The following is a 24,757-nucleotide window of genomic DNA, read 5'->3' as shown; positions in this document are numbered from 1 at the left end:
TTCCATTTATGGACTGTGCCTCTCTAACAATTACTCGACCTCTGTTGTTCATTTTCGCGAGGTAGGGTGTGGTTTTTAGTCAGTTTGATATTCAACAGTCATTTGATATTCGAAATAAAGTTTTAAGTTTGGCCAGAAATCATAAAAAATCATTGAAAATATATTATTCAAAAAGAAGCCGTGTGATACACGAGGAATGTTAGTCTTACGTTGCACACGTGGTTTGACATAATTCAATGAAATGGTTTAAAATTATCATATTTTTTCATTTCCAATATCAAATGAATGTTGAATACAAAACTGACTTAATACTTTTTTGTTGTTGTTGTTTTTCATTGCAGGTGCACGTGACCCTTCTCGCATCGCATCCACGTGCGATTGTTTTCATTCCGGACGCTGCTGCCGCTGTAAAGGCTTGTGACGTCACCGGGCTGGCTGGCTCGTCAGTTTTGAATGAGTGTGTGTGTGTGTGTGTGTGTGTGTGTGTGTGTGTGTGTGTGTGTGTGTGTGTGTGTGTGTGTGTGTGTGTGTGTGTGTGTGTGTGTGCGTGCGTGCGTGCGTGCGCGTGTGTGTGTGTGCGGCAGCAGCAGCACTCACACAAGGGGGACGGGTTTGTCCGGTCAAACGCACGAGCTGTCATTTCACCGCAGTTGTGCTGGGATTGAGAGAGGAAATTAAGGAAATACCGAAGAAGAAGAAGAGGACGAAGGAGAAGAAGAAGAACAAGAGGAACAAGAAGACGAAGAAGAAGAAGAAGAAGAAGGTCTCAGCCGTTGGCGCTATAACTGAAACTTTAAACATGGATCACTCGTCCAGCAACAACCGATTTCGGTCCACAATCTTCAACCACGGTGAGTGTGTTCACCTCTGACACTTGCATGTTGGATGTTAAATGACTCCGGTGATGCTCTTCTAGTGACTGAGCTTTAATTTAAGACAGCAGCTTCCCTTTAAACCGTGCTTGTTCGTGTCACACACACACACACACGGAGCTGTTAAACGCTAGCATGCACCGTTAAAACACATCACACCCGCAGTCTTGATACCGGGCCCCATAGTCCGGTTTAATGCAGGTTTAACAAGCCGATGGTGAGAGTACAGCTTGTTTAATGTGTGCAGATGAATCCCGTTGTCACTGGACCAGAGGGCACACTCCGTACTGCTAAAGCAAAATCCCTGAAAAGCCCGCAGTTTGAGCTCCACACTGTAATGCTACAGTTATGCAAGAGCGGCACCAAAACACTCTCCACAGTAAAACTATTTCTGGAGCATGTAGATGTAAAGTGTTAGCTGGATACTAGTTCACTGACAAACGAAAGGGCTGCATGAAAGACTCGCCCCATCATCACGCTGTTTATTTACCCTGCGGCGGTAAAACAAGCAGTTCTGGCTCAGTATGTTGTGTCAGGAAGCTTTACACATAAATGAGATTTGTTCACTGCCTCACTCCCACAGTCTGACCAATACTGGATTTTTTTTTTTAAATCAGGTGAAGATATCAGTGCTTGAGAGTTTCCCTTAAAACAGGCTTTTTAGTCCAAGGACCCCTGAGCTGTAACACAGAGAGAAGCAGGGACCCCTTCTACAAATGTATAAAATTGAGTTGCAAATTAAATCCGGCCTAACAGCTATGGTGACCTAAATATACAGATTTTTATGGTGCATACAATACTAAGATATTAAAATGATTGTTATTAACATATTCATATATTTATACATCATATGTTAATGTTAAACATACATGTTGAAGCCACATTGAGCCCTTAGATCAATTGTATTTGTGCATGGCTACCTTAGTGGCCACCTTGTCCAAAAGCCAGTAATTATTTATTTATTTATTTTTAACAAATATATTGTCTTTGATGATGATACGTTCCCAGACACAGCGTTGAATGAAACAACCCTGGAAATGGAATCAGATCTCTGCTTTAAAAAAAGGATAATGAAAGAATTTCACAACATGAACGTTTAAGATCCCTAAAATGTGCCTTTCACAGGTGAAAAATTAGGTTTCTCACATTTCTTACTTAGCAGCCGACATGTACACCTCTATGTTATATCAGCAATAAGCTAATATCAGATGGCATACAGGACCAGCCTGTTCGTCGGGCTAACTTTACCCCATACTTCCTGTCTGGTGGCATGGAATAGTTTCCTGATTCAAACCGTATCCAACACAGATCACCTGTATCTTATTATGTTTGAAAACTATGTTGGCTCTCCTCACATCTTATGCATCTTATCCCAGTCTTTTCAAAGAAAGGAGTTTATTTTCCGTCACATCAGTCTCATGATATGGAGCACTGAAGGCTGCAGTCACGCTGAAACATCGGGCTCATTCAAACTGCTGCCCTGTGGTGTATACAGCACTGCTGCTGTGTTGGAGACAAAGAAGGAGAGGAGATAGTGTGATATTGTGAACAAAGATAGTACTGAGCCTCAGTGTGGGTTTACTTGCTTGTATTGATCATGTTTTATGCTGCACTTCAGATGTGATTATTATGTCTTATTAGGAAAAGGACGGTTGCTCAAAAATCTGTGGTAGAAGCTTTTACTTTGTCCATTTATGTCCAGTTGCATTATTTTACTCACACACTGGACATTTAGATATACAGTAGATGAATGGATCTAAATATAACAGTGTATTACTTGCATTTACTGCACTAGTTTGACCAGGAACCAGGAAAGAATCATGAAAAACACACTTATTTCAAATCCATGTTGCATGTTTCAGAGTTGTTTTCCTTTTGTGGTTAGTTTTGTTCTCCTTTCTTAACCAAACATTGAAATTATACACCCTGAGAATCACCTTTAGCCTCTCTGTCAATTCATGCTTTTGTGGAACAACTTCAGATTTGACATCTTGGTGATAAGTTCAAATATTAGTTTTTCCATGTCTGACTTTCATGTGTTACTATTGCCTGATTCAGCTCACTGGAAAATCTTATCAACATCTCTTTAGTGACATGTCTTTGCGGAACTGTTCACACATAAGTCAGCGAATTGAAAACCACGCAAACAAGACATTATAAAATGGGATTTCTCAATAAAACTGTTTTTAGCTGAACTGACCCAAAAGCTGTAGGTAAAACTAGAGTCTACCGTAGGCCTGCTTTATTGTGAGCCGGTAACCCCTTTTAACAAGTACAGCAACATGTTCATTTTCAACACAAGACAACACCAGACTCACTAAAAAACAAAGTCTGTGTAATGCACGCAGTAGGAAAGTGAGAGGTGTGGATAGGAGGCACAATCAGCAGTCGCTTACATTCCTCGGGGAAAGCCTTGTGGAGAGACTCCACCATCCTTGCCGCTGCCTGTGGCTGCGCTGACAGCATTGCTGGTGGAGAACCTCTGCATGTAGGTCAAGAGATGAACCACAAGAAAAATGTACAAGTCAAGGGAGTAGCCATCATAGCCCAGCACAGGAATTAAACGTCCATCACATGTTCTGAATGTCTGTAATAAGATGTTTTCAGCTCTAAATTTGCAGCAATTTTTGGAGAGCTGTGGTTGTGGATGTTTTATTTATGTGTTCATTTGTTTGCTCTGTCAACGGTGCGCAGGAGTCTTATTTGCACGTTGTCCTGCCACAGTAATTTCATTCAAAGTGCATCTGGAGTGATGCATACTGAAGCCAGTTCTGTTTTAAAGAGCAGCAGCAATATGCAGCTCATACATTATATAGTCTCCATGTGCAAGGACGACATGTGACGCTCTGCCTGTCGGCTGTAACATTTCAGCTGTTCTTGAAGTGGTTGTTAATAGTGGCAGAGGCTATAATAATATTTCAGTCCCCAGACCTGCGTCTCAGCATAGTCTGCTCTGTGAGCTTACAGGCAGGGATGGTCCTGAGTTTAAATAAGTGAATCAATATTTGTAACACTGCCAGTGCGTTTTCTGAGACAGACAGCTTTGATTAGAGAGGTTTGTTTTGCCTCTGAAAGAACTGAAAGAATCCGTAAATGGCAAATGGCATGAATAATTATGACTAGCGGCTGCTCCGAACAAATTACTGTTGTCAGTTGCCAATGCCAGCTGATCAGAAAGTGCCAGACTTTGAGATAAGTGCCAGTTTAATTTCTGAGCGTGCCACACTCCTGCATTGTTTCCTGAAGCAAAGTACATGACCTTTACCAGCAGGGTGTGGAAATGGTGGATTTCACAAATGTATTGTCCGGTAATAGTATAGTACATTGTATATAATAGTATAATTGCAACCCGTTCCTCAAGACTGACCTCCCACTCTAAATCTGAAAACCTACCAGGAGTCCCTGCACCAATTTATTTGGGGAACACAAGCATGCTTGACCTTTTGAAAACTAAATTTCACGCAGTCTGTGAAAAGCAGGCTTTTGGATACTTCTGCAACATCATGTTTAATAGGTTTTTATCATAGACTGTGTAGAAATTGGACGTAGCATCTCTGTCGAGGTCTGTTCTCTCAACTTTATCCAATCATACTCGCCTCTGACCAAAAAAGGGCATGTATGTGACATTGGGGGGAGGGAGATGCGTCCGTCTGCCTGACTTATACTTCCAAGGAGAGGTGAGGGTCAGCAGCTAGCTGTCACTCAAGAGGCCACGCCCCCAATTATTCATAAACTTCAATCTCGAATAAAATAAAAATTAGCCTGGTACCAAAAAAACTCACCCTCCTCAGTGTTGTCATGGAAATATGACCTAAACATACAGACTAGATTTGTTTATTTGCCTTAAATAGGTTTGATTATGCTGTGAAAACGGCCTGTTTAACATGGGGGTCACCGAGAAACTGCGCTATTATGAATCCTGCCCCTACTGGCCACTTGACGAACAAACATTTTTGGCACTTTCTTATCAGATAAACCAGGAAGTCGCTGTGGTGGGGGCTTGGTCTAGATATGTGCAGAAGTTTAATTTGTTTGCATATTGTCTGATTAATAAACTAGTTGCTTTAAGAAAGCCATATATTTAAAGGGGAATTTGGGTGTTTTTCAACCTTGCCCTTTTCCCCATGTAATTCTGTTTAATTGACGGCAACAACTTTTTTTTTAAATTGGTACAGTATTGAGCGTCCACTTAAAGTGCTTGTTTTTGCAACTGACAGGATCAGGTTGTTATTATAAGTGTCATGCAGATCCTGAACTGCATACAGTTACAATGGGATTACCACGAAGAGGTCAAATGCCATCCCAAATGTTACCTCAGCATCGATCAATTGTTTCTCAGATCACTACCAGCATGTTGTTATTCACTAAATAGATGTTCTCCTAACTTGTTGTTATCACTTTTTAACATGGTGTCAATATTGTGTTTCTGTTCCTCTCCTATGTCTACCCCTGCGGATCAATCATCCTCCTCTCACCAGACGATGAGGTAAGAAACCAGAGTTTTCCTTAATCCTGCTGCCTGAGACGAAGTAGGTCACTGGTGAAGGGAGATTTGGCCTTGATTATCCCACCAAAATGAGGACATTGTGGTTTGTTGATGTCAGCCCATTTTACCCCTGATAACCACTACTATTCAGACGGGTTTTGTGCAGTTTGTGTTCATTTGAAAAGAGTTTATGTTTTTAAAGTTTTGAATAAGTGGAAAAGACATTAATTCTTGAAATTTTGGAACGTCAAACTTTGCTGAAGTCACAGGTCTACTCTTGTCTTCTGCTATTCACATAGACTTTAAACTGAGCTTATGTGCTTCAGGGTTTTACTTGACACCAAAGAGGAATAGCTGAGTGAGAATAGGTGTGTTCTCAGAGCCCAGATTTTCTTGTTCCTTGTCTCACAAAGTGACAGCTGAGAATCTGCTGTGTGTCAGCTTTGTTTCACTTTTGACATTTTAGTGTTGATATTCGCCTTCTCTCTTACCAAACAACTGGATCATCCTGCAGCAGAGTCAGCATCTCTCCTGAAGTGTGTAGTATCAGAGTAATGTTGCTGATCTGTTATCGCCTCTCCAGTAGCCTGACACCTCAGTGTCAAAACTGCCCCCATCCCTTTTCTTTCTCCCCTTCTCCATGTCCAAAAAGCCCTGCAGCTGTGTTTGACCTGGCTGAGTGGGGATGTGGGGACGTGTTTGTTTTCAAGCCCAACCGTTCACAAACGGTTGGAGAGTAGTGAATCCGTATGGGTGTGACAAACCCTGGTTCCTTCCTCAGCAACATTCCTAGCCTATGTGACAAAGCTGCAGGGTGTGCTGACAGAGGGAACACCTTATGAGGAACCTTTCAACATCTGTCTGAGGCCCAGAGGCTGCTACTGCTGCTGGTAGGGTGAGTTTGTGGATGACAGCGTTCACCGCTTACTCTTCATGATGGTTTGGCACATCTCTCTCTGGGTATGTGATTAAACAGGATGTCCAAGTCCACATACAATTAGTTCCTGCTCTTCAAACACACCCACTGTGTGATACTTATTAAACACAAGGTATCTCTCTTCTGAGTCCAGGTTGACACAACTAAAGTGCCCTTCCCCTGTGCACACACCCTGGCACTGTAAACCACGCAGGACTCTGGGGTGTGGCGGAGCAAGAGGATGGCTGCGGCTTCCTTTTGTTAGCCTAAAAATGCCACATAACCTCACATACATGCAGACACACAGAATGACGTCACCATTCACGGGTAGTGCCAGCTGTGGACAGAGAAGCAGCGGAGGGGACGGTTGTCTCTCTCTCTCTCACACACACAAACACACACATTCACACACATTCACCGTGGTGCATTCCTCTGTGGCTTTTACTCAACTAGCTATTAGCTTCCTGTGCCTTCAATTGCTGCTTGCCACTGCAGCCAAAGTGTAGGCAGTCTATACTTGGACTTTATTAGCCCATTAGCTTGCTAGCTACTGCAGTGGATGCCGGTTCCCCCCTCTCCTCTGTTTCCCCTGTAGCCGTGTCTGTTTTTCTCATTTGCTGTCACTGCTAGCACACTCATTGCATTCATTTGCAAACTGGAATGGCAGAATCTGAAGATATGTTGCACCACACCCATCAGTGCGGATTGACATTTCATTGTTGGAGAGACACATACAGAACATTGTATTATGAACACAACCATGTAAGTACTTAAATCATGGGAATGTCAAATGAAGGGTGTGAAACATGATCTGATGACATTTACTCACAGGTTCACTTCATTGTGACACAGTATGTGTTAAATGAGGATGAATTGTTCTCTTTCTTCTCTCTCTACCTTCACATATATCTACTGTAGTCATATTCATTATCATGTGGATCTTAACCAGCATACTGTATCAAGTGTTAGAATGATACTCTTGTCTGTGCAGCCATCCTATCATCCATTACATTATCTCAGTGAATCCGCACACTGCCCTTCAGTGAGGGATGGTGGCATATAACTCATCAGTGAAACCTGACCCATCATTTGGTATAACTCCCCACTGGGTAAAGTCTGCGGGTTTGTAGTGAGAGTCACTGTGTGATGGCTCAGTGTTGATGTAGACACAGAGGCTGTAGTGGTGGGGTTTCGGCCTGTGGGCATTGCTCTGACAGGCGGCCCTCTGGACTTTTTCAGTTTGATGTGAGGGCAAACAATCGGGTTAGGGAGCATGCACGCAACACTCCACTGAATAGGAGGCAGCCGCAAGACAACAATAAAGAGGGGTTTGTTGTGAACATTAGACTCTATCATGTGTTCTGTATTATTTGTTAGAAGGGGTGGGGCGCTGCAGTTACAGTTTTGTTATGTTGAAATTAAAGCTGCAGGAGGTAAAAAGCAAAAACAACAGCATCAAAGCCAGAATTGAAAGCATAATAAGATCTTTTCCTGCAGCTCTACCCGTCCCCTCTCTATCCTGCACCAATAGGAGCGCTCTCTCTCTCTCTAAAATGAGCGGTACATTTTCTAAAGCCTGAAAACAGCAAAGAGGAGGTCCAGAAGTCTAGTTTTCTCTCTGAACACTTGAATTGGAATGTGATGAAAGATTATAGTTTTAACTAAATAAAACAGTTTTAACTACTCCAAAATAAACTGCCTCTCCCAGGTTTAATGATGACAATTTCCTCGTATTGCGCTTGCTGGCTCACTGTGAGACCATCGTGACTTAGTGGTTCACTTAACAAATAGAACAGAGCTATTGTTAATGTTATTATTGACACCTGCAATTTCTACAACTACAGCAGCCTTAAATTGATAATTTATGCTGCTTAGTTATCTATCCATATATCTCTCTATCTCTCTATCTATCTCTCTATCTATTTAATGTTGTTAAGAAACACACATAATCTACACATACAGTTATAGGTACAACAGAAAGGATGTGATATTTGGCTATTTAAACTATACCTCCTCTCTCCTTGTATGTATTCCCCTGCAAACATGTCTGGAACATCTGCATCGAGACTGCCGTTAATAGTCCTAGTATTATTTTTCTAAATTGCAAGCTTTAAAATGGCTTGCCGGATTGCTCTATTTGGTCCTTCCCTGACATCCTAACTTCCTATACTCACCGCTTCCTTCCTGTCCCTGCTGGGCCTGCTCACCAGACCCTCAAGCTAATTGGCTCGTGTCTTCATCTCTGCAGATGTCCCACGTCAGCCTGAGCTAGCCTCCCAACCTCCAGCCTCAGCACTCTGCAGAAGTTTTGGTCACAGGGCGACCTTAGACATTCCTCTAAAGCCTCATAGAAGTGGCTCCTGCCAAGCCCCCTACCCGCTATAAATAATATCAGCCCAGTTCCCATGGCCCCCACGAGGTCCCTGCACTCAGTTAGCAAAGCATAAAATGCTATGTTGACACCACGCTGTAGTAGCAATCCAGGGATGATTATCTTTCTGGTAGGAAGTGGGGCAGGTGTTGAGGTCATGGCAGCGGTTATCAAAGCGATCTGATTAAAAGCAGTGATGGATTCTGTCTGTATACAGATCGTTTGTTTTGTGCTGCATTTTGTGCTTTTAGTGTCCATCTAAGGACTGCATGTCTTCTACGGTGGTGACAATCATTGATGTAGCTTGGAGCTGACTGTATGGTTTGGTCCCATTTAAATTCACATCTCCTGTGTGGCTGTTTTTAATATTTTTGGCTTACTCAAATTCCATGTTCATATTGCACAAATATAGTGTTTGCAGCGTCCATTCCTACCCTCTAACCCCTGTGGGACAAATTCCTCCAGTTTTTCAATCTGTGGTTTGGAGTGCCGTCATCTCTAATCCCTCCGGGATCAGCTGTTTGAAAATATATTTGCTTGCAGTGTGCTTATGATAACGTGAAGTTGACACACACAAACCAAACTATAAAGGGAAAATTCACCATAACACACTGTAGCTAAGCTAAAACATTGGCACAGATATTAGCATTTTGCATGTGTGCAGCTTATACGTTTCATCTTTTGATGGTTTGTTAGTCTTATTCAGGCTTATTTGTGGAAAGATGTTTCAGAAGTGACACATTATTTACTCTGCAGCTACTGTGGAACTTAATGAAGAAAAAGGCTTCATAAATGTCAGTAGTAAACGCCCAAGGTTTACCAACCTTTTTAAAAGCATATTGCAAGTGTTTCACTGACCTTAAGATATCAATGTACGACTTTAATCCTCAAGACACACTGCATGTTTCATCAAGGACAGTCAGTGTCATGCTGTTAACAGAGCCTACAGTGTGGTGAAGAAGACATAGGTCTGCTGTGTAAGTGTTGTTAAAAGGCAATTTAGGAAACGTCTAAACTATGAACTACAGTATATCTTTTACTGTAACTTCCCGTATTTATGTTCCACAAAGCACAGGCGGTGCATCAAGCAGGCTGATGTTCTTTAGGATGGACAGTAGCCTGGGCCGAGAGCCAAGACGCCTTGATCTAATCTTTGTGCTTCTGGGAGCAAAGTCAGAGAGTTTACTTCAACTGCAGGCACTGTGAAGACAGAGAGCTCCACATCAGGCAGATAACAACTGAAGACAGTCATTAAAATATCAGTATCAGGACAGCTACATAGAAATGGTCATATGGGAAAGCAAGTTTCTGAAATGTGATGTGACGTCTGCAGAAAAAGAGAAAGCTGTGTTTACTTACCCCGGGAGTCATGAAGTGACTGCACCAAAAAAAAAAAAAGATTGTGAACGATTTTTAATGTAGTGTAGCAATTTATTTTTAAATAGTCATATTTCAAGCCCCCAAGGCCATAATCTATGTTTTTCAAATGCCAACTAATATAATTATTACACCTCATATGTTTTAATTCATTAAATGAACACATGGCAAAGCCTGTTTTTGTAAACTTGTGTGAATTATATAAAACCTTAATACAAAATGAACATAACATGCAAGAATCAGAACGTAAAGTGTCGTCAAAATTACGTAAATATTACCATAGTTCATTTCAGCGATGGGAACGATATAGATCAGTGTATATGATAGAAATTTTTATATCGTTTCAATAATATAAACTAAATAGAAAAACAACACAACAACGACATCTTGTAAATAAAGTGACATGTTCTCATTAATAAAAAGCTTTTTTATAAAAAATAAGTTTACGAAGTGATTTAAAAGATGTTACTGGTTCTTCAAGCCTCAGGCACAGTCAAGGAGTTCCTGAGCTGAGGGGAGCAGCAATGGGATTGGGAGCTGAACCATGAAGTGCTTTAAAAGTAATCTGTAAAAGTGTAAAACCAATTCTAAAACTGACTGTTAACCAGTGAAGAGAGCTGGGCTGATATGAACCTGTCTTCTAGTGTTTGTGAAAAGCGAAGCAGCTGCATTTTGTACCAGCTGAAGGCCTAAGATGTTTTTTTTTTCTTAACCCTGAGTGATCTATATCGTCATATTGCCCAGCCCTAGTATGTGCTAATGCATAGAGATGACAGTTGTGCGTGTCCAGACTGAGCCAACATGGTCCTCCGCTGCAGCGCCCTTCACTCCCCTTAAGAAAACACGTCCAGATGCTCCCACCATGCTGCAGGACAGTGAGAGGAAATGCCAGGCAAGCCAAAAGGAAGAGTGGGAGAGATGGCGGAGATCTTCTTGAGGACAGGGGATGTAGTGAAGGATGGTTAATGTCCCCCAGGGAACATATATCCTCTATCTTGAGACTGTTTGTCAGTGGAAATGAGCCCCTTATCTTCAGGATCAGGATTTTAGATATAAAGGGGCAAGGATATTGCATAGTTGCAGATAATGTTGAGTAAAAGGAAAAGGGAAGATGCCGTGGTGATGAAGGGTTTGTAGATGACCCAAAAAAGAAACGTGTGAGCAGTGATGAAAGTTACTACATAACTATGAAATCATGAGTAATGTGAAATCTGCAGTTTTAGGCCTGAAAATATGGAGGTTTGGATTAATTTGGTTAAAATTATACTATATCATAGATGTGCCAACTATCTATAACTATTTGTTGTGACAGTAAACAAACTTTGGCTTTGTAGGGCAAGATACAAAAATACCTACTGTATTCTTCTATCCTCACCATCAGCATCAACACAACCAGCAGAGACACACACAGAGACAAAACAGATACAGATGGTGGTATCAGATTTAAGCACTTGGGTGTAAGTAAAGCATGGAATGTCTTAGCATGCTGTGACACGATGATAGATGGAGGAGAGAGGAGGCTGGGAGACGAAGACACTTAAGACAAAACCACAATATTTAGAGAATGTTACTGTAAGTGGGCTTTAGGAAGTGGTTCAATAAGAAAGAAACAAATCAGATATTTTATTAGTCGTGGATGTGGATTTTAGCTGCCTTTTGAATCCGGTGTTCCCTCTACATGACCACCCTCCGTCCGTACGGCCAACATAAGCAGGGGACCCCAACCTGCAGCAGATAGATAGGCCCTACATAAACAAATACACGCATAGTAGCTGCTCACCCAGTGTGGGTAAACAGTGTCAGAAATTTGATGGGTGTGCAGAGACCAGCTGTACTTTTATTGACCATCAGTCGGTGTGCGTGTGCGTGTGCGTGTGCGTGTGTGTGTGCGTGCGTGCGTTTGTGCGTGTGTGCGTGTGTGTGTGTGTGTGCGTGTGTGTGTGCGTGTGTGTGTGCGTGTGTGTGTGTGTGTGTGTGTGTGTGTGTGTGTGTGTGTGTGTGTGTGTGTGTGTGTGTGTGTGTGTGTGTGTGTGTGTGTGTGTGTGTGTGTGTGTGTGTGTGTGTGTGTGTGTGTGTGTGTGTGTGTGTGTGTGTGTGTGTGTGTGTGTGTGTGTGTGTGTGTGTGTGTGTGTGTGTGTGTGTGTGTGTGTGTGTGTGTGTGTGTGTGTGTGTGTGTGTGTGTGTGTGTGTGTGTGTCTCTGTGTGTCTGTGTGTCTGTGTGTCTGTGTGTGTCTTAATCCATATCACTCCACAGCCAGCCCTGTTGACACCAGATGCTGAAATAACTAGAGCACGGTGGCGTGCCAGTATGTCAGTTAGTGTTTACAGCTCTTTGAGCGGTTTTAGCGAATTATTCCCTTAAGCCAAAAGTGGTTGCTATTTTTTGCTTCTTGATCTGGAAACTAAGTTTATGTATTTAGTATCCAGTTGAGCTGGAGATGACTCATCATTGTATCTGATTTACCTGTGAATTGTTGCAAAAATATAAGTAGCACATAATATGCACTCAGAATCACTTGTGTTCTGATCATAGACTGTAAAAAATGATAGACAGCCACCGTTAAGCCGTTACACCGACTACCGTTTTGAAGCCAGAAGTTTGGCATTTGGCTGTCACCATCTTGGTATTTTGGTGCCAGAAGTGACCATATTTGGACAAGAGGGCGGGACTATGGGGACCGCTACGCAAATAACGTTTCAATGGAACTGCAATAAGCTAAACACTAAAGAGGAAACATTTTACCTGATTTTCTATCAGCTGACACAAACCATCCAGTGGACTTAAGCCTGCAGATGAGCGGAGACCTCTGGCACTGGCACCATGAATCTGGATGTACTTCAGTGGCACCTAGCTGTATTGAAGCAGACTTGAAACTAGTAATCGAGACCATTAATATTTTCTATTGAAACTTTTTCTTATTTTGAAACTGCTGTTGGAAAGAAATACAAGCAATTTTTGCCCCCAGCCCCCGCGACCCCGTCAGGGGCAAGCGTTTGAAGATGATGGATGATGATGGATGATGATGGACACTGAAAAAAGCCAGCAACAACAGTAACTGTGGCCAGTATGAATGAGGATTGTCGTTATTGGATGTTTGGATCATGTCATGACATGTTTGGGTACTTGTCTGATTGCTTTCATGTTGCTCTCTGACATTACTTTATTGACTGTACTCTTGCTAGTGTTTGGATTTGGGACGGATGTGTCTGAAATGTGCTTCTGTGAGAATTGGGATCATAGGAACTGGGTGAACACCACAACATGTGCATCTCATTGAAGGATCAAAGAGAAGACACGTGGCTCTTGCCTCCCTCCATCCCAAGAGCCAGCTCCCCCTTTCCCTGTTCACCTCTCTCCCCTTTCATGTGCTTCCCTTCTTTCTAAACTTGTTTTTTCTCCTCTTTGTCTTCCGGTGTTCGAAGGAGCTCCCCCGTCCGTCTGAAATAGTCCGTCTCACTTGCAGGATTGACTCCCTCTGGCTTTCAGGCTTTCATCTCTTTAACCTCCACATAAACACACTCACATACCTGCGGCATGTTGACCTTCCTATTATCCAGGAGCTCAAACCACACAGGCATCCCTCTGTATACCCATCCCTCTCCATTCCTCTTCATCCCACTCCACCCAAGAAGCAAATTTCTAAACCAAAAGTTAACTTCATCTTTTAACTTTATTTGTCCCCAAAGGGAAATTGATTTTGCAGCATGGAGAGTGTACATAAAGCAAACATCAAATATTCATTAGAGAGTAACAAAGACTCAGCAGCACTGCATCAATGAACAAGCATAATCATTGTAACAGCAACAAGAACAATACATGATGACTATCCTCTCATCCCCCTGCATTAAAGTATGACCAGCATAGCATTATAATCAAAAATCCATCTAACAGAATCGTTAACATAAAGCATGACCAAACAATAAGAAACAAGGATACGTTGTGGGAAATAACTAAAGCAGTTTGTGTTGTATTTTACAGTAACATCCATTAGGCGCCAACAGAGGATAGTGAAAGTAACAGTGCTCAAAGATATTTTTGGCTTTATCCCCATGAAAATCTATCAGTCCAAAGAGTTATTAATGAACCTCTCATGATCCCAGCTGTATATTTATCAGCAGCGACAGCGACACTGGTTGTGTCTCGTCATGGCAAAATGTGGTGGCTACCTACTGTAGCGGGAACTACCACTGAGGAGGTTTTGATTATTTTGCCAGGTGTTTATATGTCTGTCTGTCTGTCTGTCTGTCTGTCTGTCTGTCTGTCTGTCTGTCTGTGGCCAGATTTTTTCACCAAGATAGCGATAGCAAACTGTGCAGTCAGGAAACGTTTATGATTTATGGTTTTACCCCTGACTGGATTTTGCGACTAGTTTTATCTGTCATTTGTTCTATTGAACCCATTAATTAGGGACCATTAACCTCCTTAATTACTGCCCATCAAAGCACTTCAAATGCCAACTAATTAAGGCTGTGTCAAAAACACTTTAATCCACAACTATAGTGCTCAAGTTAAGACCTCTGGCTGGCAGGAAACCACATACTCATTTACTGCAACTGTGTGAGGTAGTTTAAGTGTGTGTGTGTGTGTGTGTGTGTGTGTGTGTGTGTGTGTGTGTGTGTGTGTGTGTGTGTGTGTGTGTGTGTGTGTGTGTGTGTGTGTGTGTGTGTGTGTGTGTGTGTGTGTGTGTGTGTGTGTGTGTGTGTGTGTGTGTGTGTGTGTGTGTGTGTGTGTGTGTGTGTGTGTGTGTGTGTGTGTGTGTGTGTGTGTGTGTGTGTGTGTGTGTGTGTGTGTGTGTGTGTGTGTGTGTGTGTGTGTGTGTTTGATCTTCAAAGGTTAAGAGGACACAGAGCATGAATGGCCATTACTGCCAACTTTACGGAGCCGGCCTTAGTATTTAAGAAACATAAGGAGCTAATGACTTCCTTATTTTTACTGTTGAAAAGTATTTTTTTTTTTTTTTAGGCTCCTGGTCATTGACTAGGAAACAAGAAAAACATCCGGTAGTTTTAGCCGATTAACAGGTTGCCACAGGCAACTCTTTGTTGTGTGTTTCACACTGACAATGTTAATTCAAGCCTTTCTCTGAGTATCCGTAGTATTGTGGGCCACTGTTATGTTAAACAGCATTTCCATAAAACGTGTGTACAAAAGAATGGGATCACACTTACCTCTGAGGATATTTTTAAGTCACTGATAAAAACTGAATCCCGCAGAGCCAAAAATGTTTTATATGTCCTAAAAAAAACTATTGTGTAACAATGTCTGTGTTGCTCAGGGTGACCGCTTTATTTTCAGCCTATTAATCAAATCAATTTACCATAAAATCTAGATCCCAAGGTCAAACCAATGTGGAAGTGAACTGTATTTACAGCCACAGACAAGCTCTCAAATAGCTGACATACTGTTAAGTACTGTGCCTGCACACCTGCTGGACTTGACCCAGGTTTGACGTTGTAAAAAAGTTGAAAGCTGCTCTAAGTCACTATCAGAGTCTTTAGGTATCCTCATTAGTCTGTAAATAAGTGCAGATACATATAGAAAGGTTGCTGTGATCTGTCTCATTATCACTGGAAAGCACTTGAAAAGCAATGCTAAATTGGATTTTAATGTCCAGCAAGTACTGTATGTGAGTGTTATTGATTCTGATGATATTGTCATAGCACACCACACGTCTGTAGGCTACACACATGTCAAACGAGTTAATTCAACCAGAAGATAAGTTGACCTGAAACTGTCTGCCTCTGTGAGATGCCAGGGGCGAGAACAAAAAAACACTCACTTCTTGCTGGCAGAGGAGCTTGGGGAAAAATGACATGGAAGCACACTTCTGATTCACTATTGAACAGACGATGGATAAGATTTTAACTACTGAAGGTCCCTTCCCTGCTTTAATTATACAGTGTCAGCTTCTTGGCTCACCCGCAAAGACTAAAACTTAAGTCAAATCATTTAAAGAATTATTTATAGATTATTACTTTTTCAGTGCACTGTTTGAATTTGTTTTAGCCAGCATTTGGTATTGATTTTGGGACCCAGACTGACTTTTATTAAATGCACTTATTAAAAGTAAAGTAAATGCTCTTGATTTATATTTTAAGAAAAACAGAATTTAAAGAGTCTGAAAGACCCCTTTAGGCTCTTATAGTCTCCCACCACAGAGCAGACCACAAGGCAGTAAATAAACGCCCTCAGTGTCCTTGCCCTTCGCCCCACCTGTTAACCACTGCCACAGTAGACTGCTAGCCGCCCTCTCGTGCCGCCTGTTTGTGATATTTATGTTTGTAAGGAATGTGACATATTTTAGGAGCACCATGGAGGATATGGGGGTGTGTTTAACCTTACATGATGTACTGGATCAAATTACAAAACACACTCAGAGGACATCTAAACATTTGTGTTCAAAATGTGGGACCTCGGAAATTGCCTAAATGAGCAGTTGCACACTCATTTAAGCAGTCAAAATAGATCTCAGAGGTGACTAAAGTAGGAAAGAGTGTGTATTTAAGGCATTGTCAAAGTTAAGAAGTAGTGTAGGTTTCTTGTCATTTTGGTAAGAAACTTTGTAGGCGGACAGTAAGATGTAGCTGTGACACCATGTTTATCTAAATTGACGCGTGTGGCCTTTTCAACTGCGCCACTTTTGGTTATGAACATAACTACAGCATTGAGTGGGCCGGGAAAAAAGGTGTCTTAGCATCACATTACATCCCAAAACAATGTATACTAAGCCCCCCAGTGCTTTAAAGAAAGCAAACCTCACACACTCACACACACACACACACACACACACACACACACACACACACACACACACACACACACACACACACACCAGAAGGAATTCCTGTGTGACATGAAGAAGCTTGAGCTGTAAATTTCTGTCACCATAAAACACAGTCCGTCAGTTGAAAGCATGACGGGAGTTTGGCGTGTCTAACGCACGTCTCAGACTGTTCATCTTTTGCTGCATTTAGGAAGAAGTTTCCAACTGATTTGAAACCAATGTTGGAGCTGCAGTGCACCAATATTCTCAAAATATCTTTCTGTTTTTCAGAGTTTGTGGAGACAAAAAAGTTTGCCCACTCTGAAAGAGCAGGGGAGGTTACGGCATAGCAGCATCTCTCTCGCATTGCTGCCCAGTTTCCCTGGGAGTCCTGCCAAAAGGGCTGCCCCCTTCTCTGTGGTATTGGCATTAGAGCGAGATGTGCTTTGTTTAGTTTGAACCATTCTGCTTAAAAAGTCACAGGTTTCATCCCAGTGCAGCAGTAACAGATGTTGATATCTTGTTGTGTGCAATTTAAAATCTTTGCCATCCATGTTTGGACCGTATGGTATATGTTTAGTTGCATTGTACCTTTTCTTGTAAACTGAAGAAGAATGACTAACTTGAACAAGCAGAGAAGGCGATTCAGGAGCCGTGTTTTTCTTTCTAATCAACCGCCTGGTTAATCTAGAGCCAGACTAAAGCAGGGCCTGGCCAGCGAGCTCTGGCTGCTGCTGACTTAGGAGTCTTGCGCTCGCTGGTGTCTGGGCTATTAATAGAGCTAGCCTGAGAATTCAGACTAAGGTCAGCAATCAGATTCCTGCTCCCAACTTGTGGCAGGGAACAAGAAGGAAAAGTCCTTCCCAGAAATTATGCATTTTTCACATTTTTATTCATATATGTAAACTTCCACTCATGCAGGATGTATTGTGAGGTGGGGAGTACCCACTGATCCTTGATCCTGCTGCTACATTAGTTCACCGCTTTAAGCTTTTTATATGGTTCACACAGTGGAAAGTACTTTACCCATGGGATCGTGTCCTCGGCATCCAAACTACATTTTCTTTTTAATTCAAGAGGTGACACATTTTTTTATGCACTGGGACTGTGCTTCAGTCTCCCTCCTTAATGTCCTCCGTCATTGTTTTAATAGGTTCGAGAAATCAGAATAGGAAAAGATTTGTCAGCCTTATAGTGAACATAATGGACTAACAACAGTGGCTTTGATGAGTGTGTTTTACTGACAGCATGACCAACACTTTTTACTAAACCCCATGGGAAATGAAGGGAAATTCTTGCTCTGCACCAGTGCTATCAGATATCACCCCCACGAATTAGCATTTGGCCTTTAGAGCTGCACATTTTGCAGGTTCACATAAGCTCCTCTGTGAATCTTTGAAAGGTGATGCAGAGGTTTATACTACCTTTATTGTTGCCATTCTTAAAATATTATCCCACCAAAATCACCATGCAGCATTATTATTATTCATATTTTTTTATTATATGCAACAAGTTATTTGACAGGGCTCCAGACTGCGACCAAAATTTGAGAGTATATATATATATATATATATATGTGTGTCTCGCCATATCAATATATAAGTGACTAAACAGCCACAGAGTGATGCTGTCAACACCGTAACACGTGAGCCCCGCAGCTTCTCTAACATTAGGCTACAGGTTACAGGTTCAGTGTCTGCACCTGACCCAGATCTTATTTTACCTCTGTGAGTACCGTAGGCGACACCGCGCTAACAAGTACTTTGCAAAGACACCTGCAGCACCACCACAGCTCTCTGCTAAAATCAACCTCCCTGTAAAGGAAATACTGACATTTAAAGTAGTTTTAGAATCTCGTCTCGTTCTCGTTGGATACAATGTCGTGTATCGTCTTGTCTCATGATCTGAAGGTCTCGTCACACCCCCATTCTGAATGTATGGTATATTTATTAATATTGTACTGTCAGGGCAGTGGTGGTGCTGTCGGTTTACTGTGTTGCATCTTCAAAAGAGCACAATAGAAAAGACACTGAATTTGAAACAGCACATTGTAATTTCTGCATCTATTATCAAAGTATTTATTAATAATACAGGGAAAATCAGTAGAAATGTGAATATTTGGTTAGATTGTTGATTTACTGTATGTGCCACAGTGCTCCTAGTGAAAAAAGTTAGTTTGGAGTCCTGTGTGATCATCATGTTTTACGTTTTTATTACATTATTCAATACAGTATGTGCAGTTATTCAATGTGTTATGTAAAAATGTTGTTTACCTTAAAATAAATCTGGTAAATGTCAATTTCTCTCAATAATGAATATATAAAAACCTTCATAGAAACGATCACAGCCGTATAATTCTACTGCCCACTCAGATTAGGGTTGGTTATTGCCACTGATGATCCGATTTGATTCAGCTTATGATTCAGTTTGACATGATTCAATATCAATTTGATTAATGATACTTCAGTTAAAAAAACATTTTGCTTTGATATGAAAGAGATTCTCAGAGAACTAGTGATGTAAATTGCACAATGAACCCTCTAAACCGGTGCATTATTGAAATATAATGTTTACATTAAGGACTGAACTCAAAGCAGTAACATTAATTTACTTTTTATTTAACGTGAATACACTACAGCAGTCAACACACTAAAATGACTTTAATGACACCACAGTCCGTCAGTACTGAGTGACAATTTCATTCAGATATCTAGAGGTGAGAGGTTAATGGACCCCTCGGCCATGGTGGGAGCCATGCCAGTTTTTCCTCTCCAAAATGTAGCCTGACTTAGGAGTGTTATTTGGTAGTGTCGTTTTAATACGCAATTTTTTTATTTTGTTTTAGAACTTGGCCCAAGTTTAATGGCATTTAATGTATTTCTCCGCTAAAATAGCTGTTTTTTCTATGCATTACAGATGCGGCTGACTGGATTATTGTTTTTAGCGCAGCACAGCTGCTGGTTAGACGATGGCAGCTTTGTCAGCAATCTGTCCGATCAGACAGAATAGATAAATAGACACACGAGCTCCAGTGAACATAAACACACATTCACACACATCTGGAGTTTACAGCTTAACTCGGAGCCACACAGGCCTGACTATCACACACTAATTTAGACAAATATCAACACAGCGCTGCTTATGCCACAGTCACAGATGGCCTGCGTGAACCTAAAATATCCCCTACCAGTTTAATGTCTGTACATCATCATGACCCACGCAGATTAAAATCCACTCAAAATCTACACATATGACGGGTTAAATAGTGCACGAGTGTCTTTGACATCATTATCTGTGTGTTTGTTGTCCGTGGCATAGTTTAAGTGTGAGTGTGTATTTACAGTGACATTAATCTGTTCCGGTCATTCTTGAGTTTGTGCTTCGTCATTTTGTGCAACATAAATGTGCTATTTTTGGTTTATGGAGATTATAATCTGAACATCTGGTGGAGTGAATTTTTGCAACAGATGTAGAAACAAAACACTTTCTTAAGTCCTGTAAGACATTTTCTATGTACAGTTGATCTATTTTTATGTTTTTTTATAGCCACATTTAACTTGCATGAAATACAGGAATGTGAACTTCAATGGCAAGCTGCACATTTTTGTCCTTTTGGGGTCAGACTGCGAAGAGCGACCCGAGCCAAAGGAAAAAAAACAACAACCCTGGTGGATAGTTATGAGATGTCATTTGATTCGGGGCCTCTGAACTCTGGCGCTCTGTGTATCAGTCTGTGCATTGCTCAAAGCCTTTTCTCTCCGCCTCTTGCTATTTTCACGTCACTGTTGTTGATTGCTCTCTAAACATGCCTTTCACCTTCTCCTTCTCTCCACATCACTGTCATGTTGAGCCATCGTGGCTCAGTCCCTGCTGTTCCCCAGTAGCCACGAAGACCCCAAGGCTGTTTAAAAGTGGAGTTCATCACTCTGTTCAGCTTGACTGACAGACTGACTTTTATACTGCAGCTCTCTCAAAAAGACGCCTGAAAGTCTGAGATTAGTTGAAAATATTTCTCCTGGAGGAGAAGTCTGCACCACTTTACAATTGTCTCTGTGTCAATTGTTATTCGTCACAGAGGTTAAAATTCACATTATCTCCAAACTCTGCAGCCTTGCCAGATTTGTGTGTGATTGCATTATCTGCTAAATAGATTCAGTTCTCCACACACAAATTGATAATACTTATATTAAGCATAAGAAAATGTATTTTCCTCTGTGATTTTAAGAAATAAATATGCACAGCAGATGAAAACGATCATCAATGCTAGCTGAGATATTGCCAACCTTTTACTACAGTAAATCCTGGATCTACTGAACTGTACACAGGTCCTCCCTGGTGGTGCAGTGACCCACTTTAAGACTTTTCGATAGTTTCTTCCACAGAAACATGGCCATGACAGTCATTGACTCATAATTTAAGGAGAGCTTCTGTCTGTCATTTATTAATTAAATGTTTTCAATATTAAACTCGGCCTCTCAACATTTACCTGTGGTCGCATAAATGTGGAAGTCTGCAGCTTTAATGGAACCAGCGACCACACGTTAGTCTTTGTTATAGCACTTACAGCAGATAGTGTCATACATGTTATTTTCAACACTAATGAAAAATAGTCAAAATACCAACATAGATGCGCCACTTTACAATAATATAACCATCACAATGTTCAGCACAACTTTTCATTTCCATGTATTTGCCCTGGGTTCTGGGTTCATCACGTTGAGAGACCCTGCAGGATGCCAGGTGTCTCGCTGAATCAGTGCCATTTTTTTTTTTTTATACTCTTTTGACACCTCGTTTACTTGAGGTGTGAGTGCTGGTGACGCACACCATGTGCCAAACATAATTTCATGCTCTTTGATTTGATTTCAAGAATAGTGCAGCACTCTCCATAAATCTGAAACAGTACTCTTCTCACAACTCTGTGTGCACTTGTGCTGCCTTTTCTTTGGTTTATAGATGATTAAAGCCGGTGGAAAGGTCATCAGCAAAAGAGAAAAAGTTCCAGCTCGCTCATCGCTGTTTTTACCTACCGGTGATAAGTTTGAGCTTAAAGGGACAGAAGTGCTAACTTTGACACTGAAACCATCAAAGGCTCACCCTTAGCTACAGTATTGTTCATGTGTAAGTGAGGGCGAAGACTACACACAGCCTAAATAAATATTATCATGCCCCACTGAATGTACCCAAACACTTTAACCAGGGCAGCAGTGACCTAAACAGACCAGGAATGACAGCATTTAAATCGTAGTGGGTAAAGTAGGTGCAAAGGTTGGTTGTGGTGATCCCACCACAGTGACCTGGGTTTTTTTTAATTTGTTTTGGCTTTCAGTTAACCATAAATATGAGTAGTGTGGTTCTGAGATAAATCACTTAATAAAATAAAGAGTGAAAGAGTCCTGTCAACACTAATCGTAGGGCATAAGTAGTCTGGATACTATTAAAGGGATACTTTCTCGATTTCTAAACCTCCTCTGTGTCATGGCAGTGTGGGCAGTGATTGCAGAAGAACAGTGTTAAACTTCCCTCTGTGGAGAAAATTCCCACGGAGCAGAACATTTTAGGTCTGCTGAAATTCTCTGCAAAATTTGGGTAGATCGCAAGGACTTGTTTCACTCCAGGCGGATTTTGGCGTACCTCCAATGATCCGTGCATAGGATTTAAATCAGTAAATATCTCTTTAATTGTGTTTTATGTCTGTAGTCAAACAGGTAGTGCATCATTTTCTGTCGCAGACTTCTAAAACTTGTCATTAGTTCAGATTTATAAGTAATTATCATGAAGTAGGATTTTTGGTTTTGTACACTTAAATGATAATGCTGTGTCTGTGCAGAGTTGGGGCAGCTTGCAGTCGGTCGCTGTCCTTTACTGGGTTGTGTGTGTGTGTGTGTGTGTGTGTGTGTGTGTGTGTGTGTGTGTGTGTGTGTGTGTGTGTGTGTGTGTGTGTGTGTGTGTGTGTGTGTGTGTGTGTGTGTGTGTGTGTGTGTGTGTGTGTGTGTGTGTGTGTGTGTGTGTGTGTGTGTGTGTGTGTGTGTGTGTGTGTGTGTGTGTGTGTGTGTGTGTGTGTGTGTGTGTGTGTGTGTGTGTGTGTGTGTGTGTGTGTGTGTGTGTGTGTGTGTGTGTGTGTGTGTGTGTGTGTGTGTGTGTGTGTGTGTGTGTGCGCTTGTGTCTTGGCCATCAGCAGAATGTTAAGTGCAGCGTGTTCATCTGCATTGTGATGAGAAGTGAGATAAGCTCGGCCACAGTCTACCTCTCCTTGTTTATAATGTGGTCATGTTTTTTATCAATCTGCCTTTAGTTTTTGACAGTGTGATGCTCTGACCAGTTGTTTTTCTGTGTTTCCCAACACAGTGTCCTCTGAATCACTCCGGAGTCTTTATCAGGAACGTTGTGTTTTTAATAATGTCTTAATGACTGTCTGGACTCACTCTGTCTACTCTACCTGCACGTCTTGAGATTGATATGTTTCTTGGTGGCAGTGTAACTGAAGTGAAAAGGATGTACAGGGAGAGCTGGGGCTTTGCTCCTGGCAGCCAGATGTTCCTGTAGGTTCAGTCCAGCTGTGCAGTATAAAAGGCAGCTGTAAACCAGAGTTAAGGGTTAATCAAATCCGCAGCAGAGGAGTGTGAATCCCATTTGAAGGGGTTGCAAAACGTATGTTTGAGCTGCTGAAGTCACTGGCATCACAGATGAGCCAGTTGGCAAGACATCCCATTTGTGTGTGTATTTGTGTGTGTGTGTGTGTGTGTGTGTGTGTTTGTATACTTGTGTTGAGGTTTCCAAGGATTTTTTGTGGCTGTCGGTATGTTTGGGCATCAAGATTAGAGAAGCGGATTACATCCGGGAGGAGGAGAACAGATGGAAAGAGAATGAGGAAGGGGACAATTATATGTAGTTCATGCTGGAGCCCAGGCCAGTCAGCCACCACCCCAGAAGTCACCAACGGCATCTGTTAGAGGCACAAATCACAGATTTGAAGCATAATCCTTATTTAAGAACAAGCCGAAATCATTTAGTTTGTCTAGAATTCTGAGGTCATCACGTAAAAGAGTCGTCTAAATCATCGTAGATGTTAACTTTATATTCACTCGCAGACTTCAGACTGAATGAAACCACATATGAGAGCAGAAACTATTGAGGCCACATGGTGGGAAATCAGCCATGTTCCTCCAGCCATTATGATATCTTTTTAGCCAATGTGAGAAGAGTTTCTTTGAACCGCTTACCTGCTTCATTTGCTAACAGCTTCATAATCCTGAGCACACAGGGTTTCCTGGTGTCTGCGCCGTCAATAACAGGCTCTTGTAGGCTCAATTGAAGGGCTGCTGCTTGTCAATCACTGATGCTGTTTAGATCTTTGATGTATGAGGTAAACCGGTCAATCACCAGGGAGATGACCCCAGACAGCCCAGGAGACAGTTTTGCATTTATTGGATCCAGATGCAACACCATAATCTTGTCTATTTGGGAAATGTTGAAGTATTGAATTTTTATCTCCTCAAACTTTATTTATGGGACTCTATAGATAAAAGGATCCCTGTGGTAGATTTCTAACATATTTCTTTCTTTGGAAAGGAACTGGTATAGAAGATTATCCCCTCACACGCTCAAGTACTTTCTGCTTCATAAGAACTTAACACGTTCAACTATCTGACACTTTCTCACACTTTTGCTGGGTAGCATTGGTTATAACTGTTTAGTAATGGCTGTACCAAGGGTGTTTACCAGTCTGAAGCCTGTTTGTGCAGCAATATGTTAGGCATGGAGTCATGGCATCATCAGTCTGTTCTCTCTATCTTTGAAATCTTGCAAGAGACAATCTAAGTTATTGCAGATGCTTCTCTGTGAAAAGACATTATGAAATGAAAATGTGTTCAGTACTGTGTCACCCTGTATGTGCTGACTTGCAAATTTTATTAAGTAAGCTCAGAATAGTGGGTCCTGTATCCTTTAATGGCAGAAAGCACTGTAGGC

General features: G+C 41.6%; 1 protein-coding gene across 1 annotated transcript in view; it reads left to right on the top strand.

The window, feature by feature from the left end:
* Positions 1 to 641: 641 nt before the first annotated feature.
* septin4b (septin 4b) overlaps positions 642 to 24,757 on the top strand; it is a 46,971-nt gene continuing 22,855 nt past the window's right edge. The window contains exon 1 of the mRNA XM_083914660.1: positions 642 to 859. Within this exon, the coding sequence (XP_083770786.1) occupies positions 800 to 859 (60 nt within the window). The 5' untranslated portion in view covers positions 642 to 799. The remainder of the gene's footprint in view (positions 860 to 24,757) is intronic.

Source organism: Echiichthys vipera (assembly GCF_963691815.1).
Source record: "Echiichthys vipera genome assembly, chromosome: 5".
Lineage (NCBI taxonomy): Eukaryota > Metazoa > Chordata > Actinopteri > Perciformes > Trachinidae > Echiichthys > Echiichthys vipera.
The sequence above is the reverse complement of the archived record's forward strand: the minus strand, read 5'-3'. Positions and strand labels throughout refer to the sequence as shown.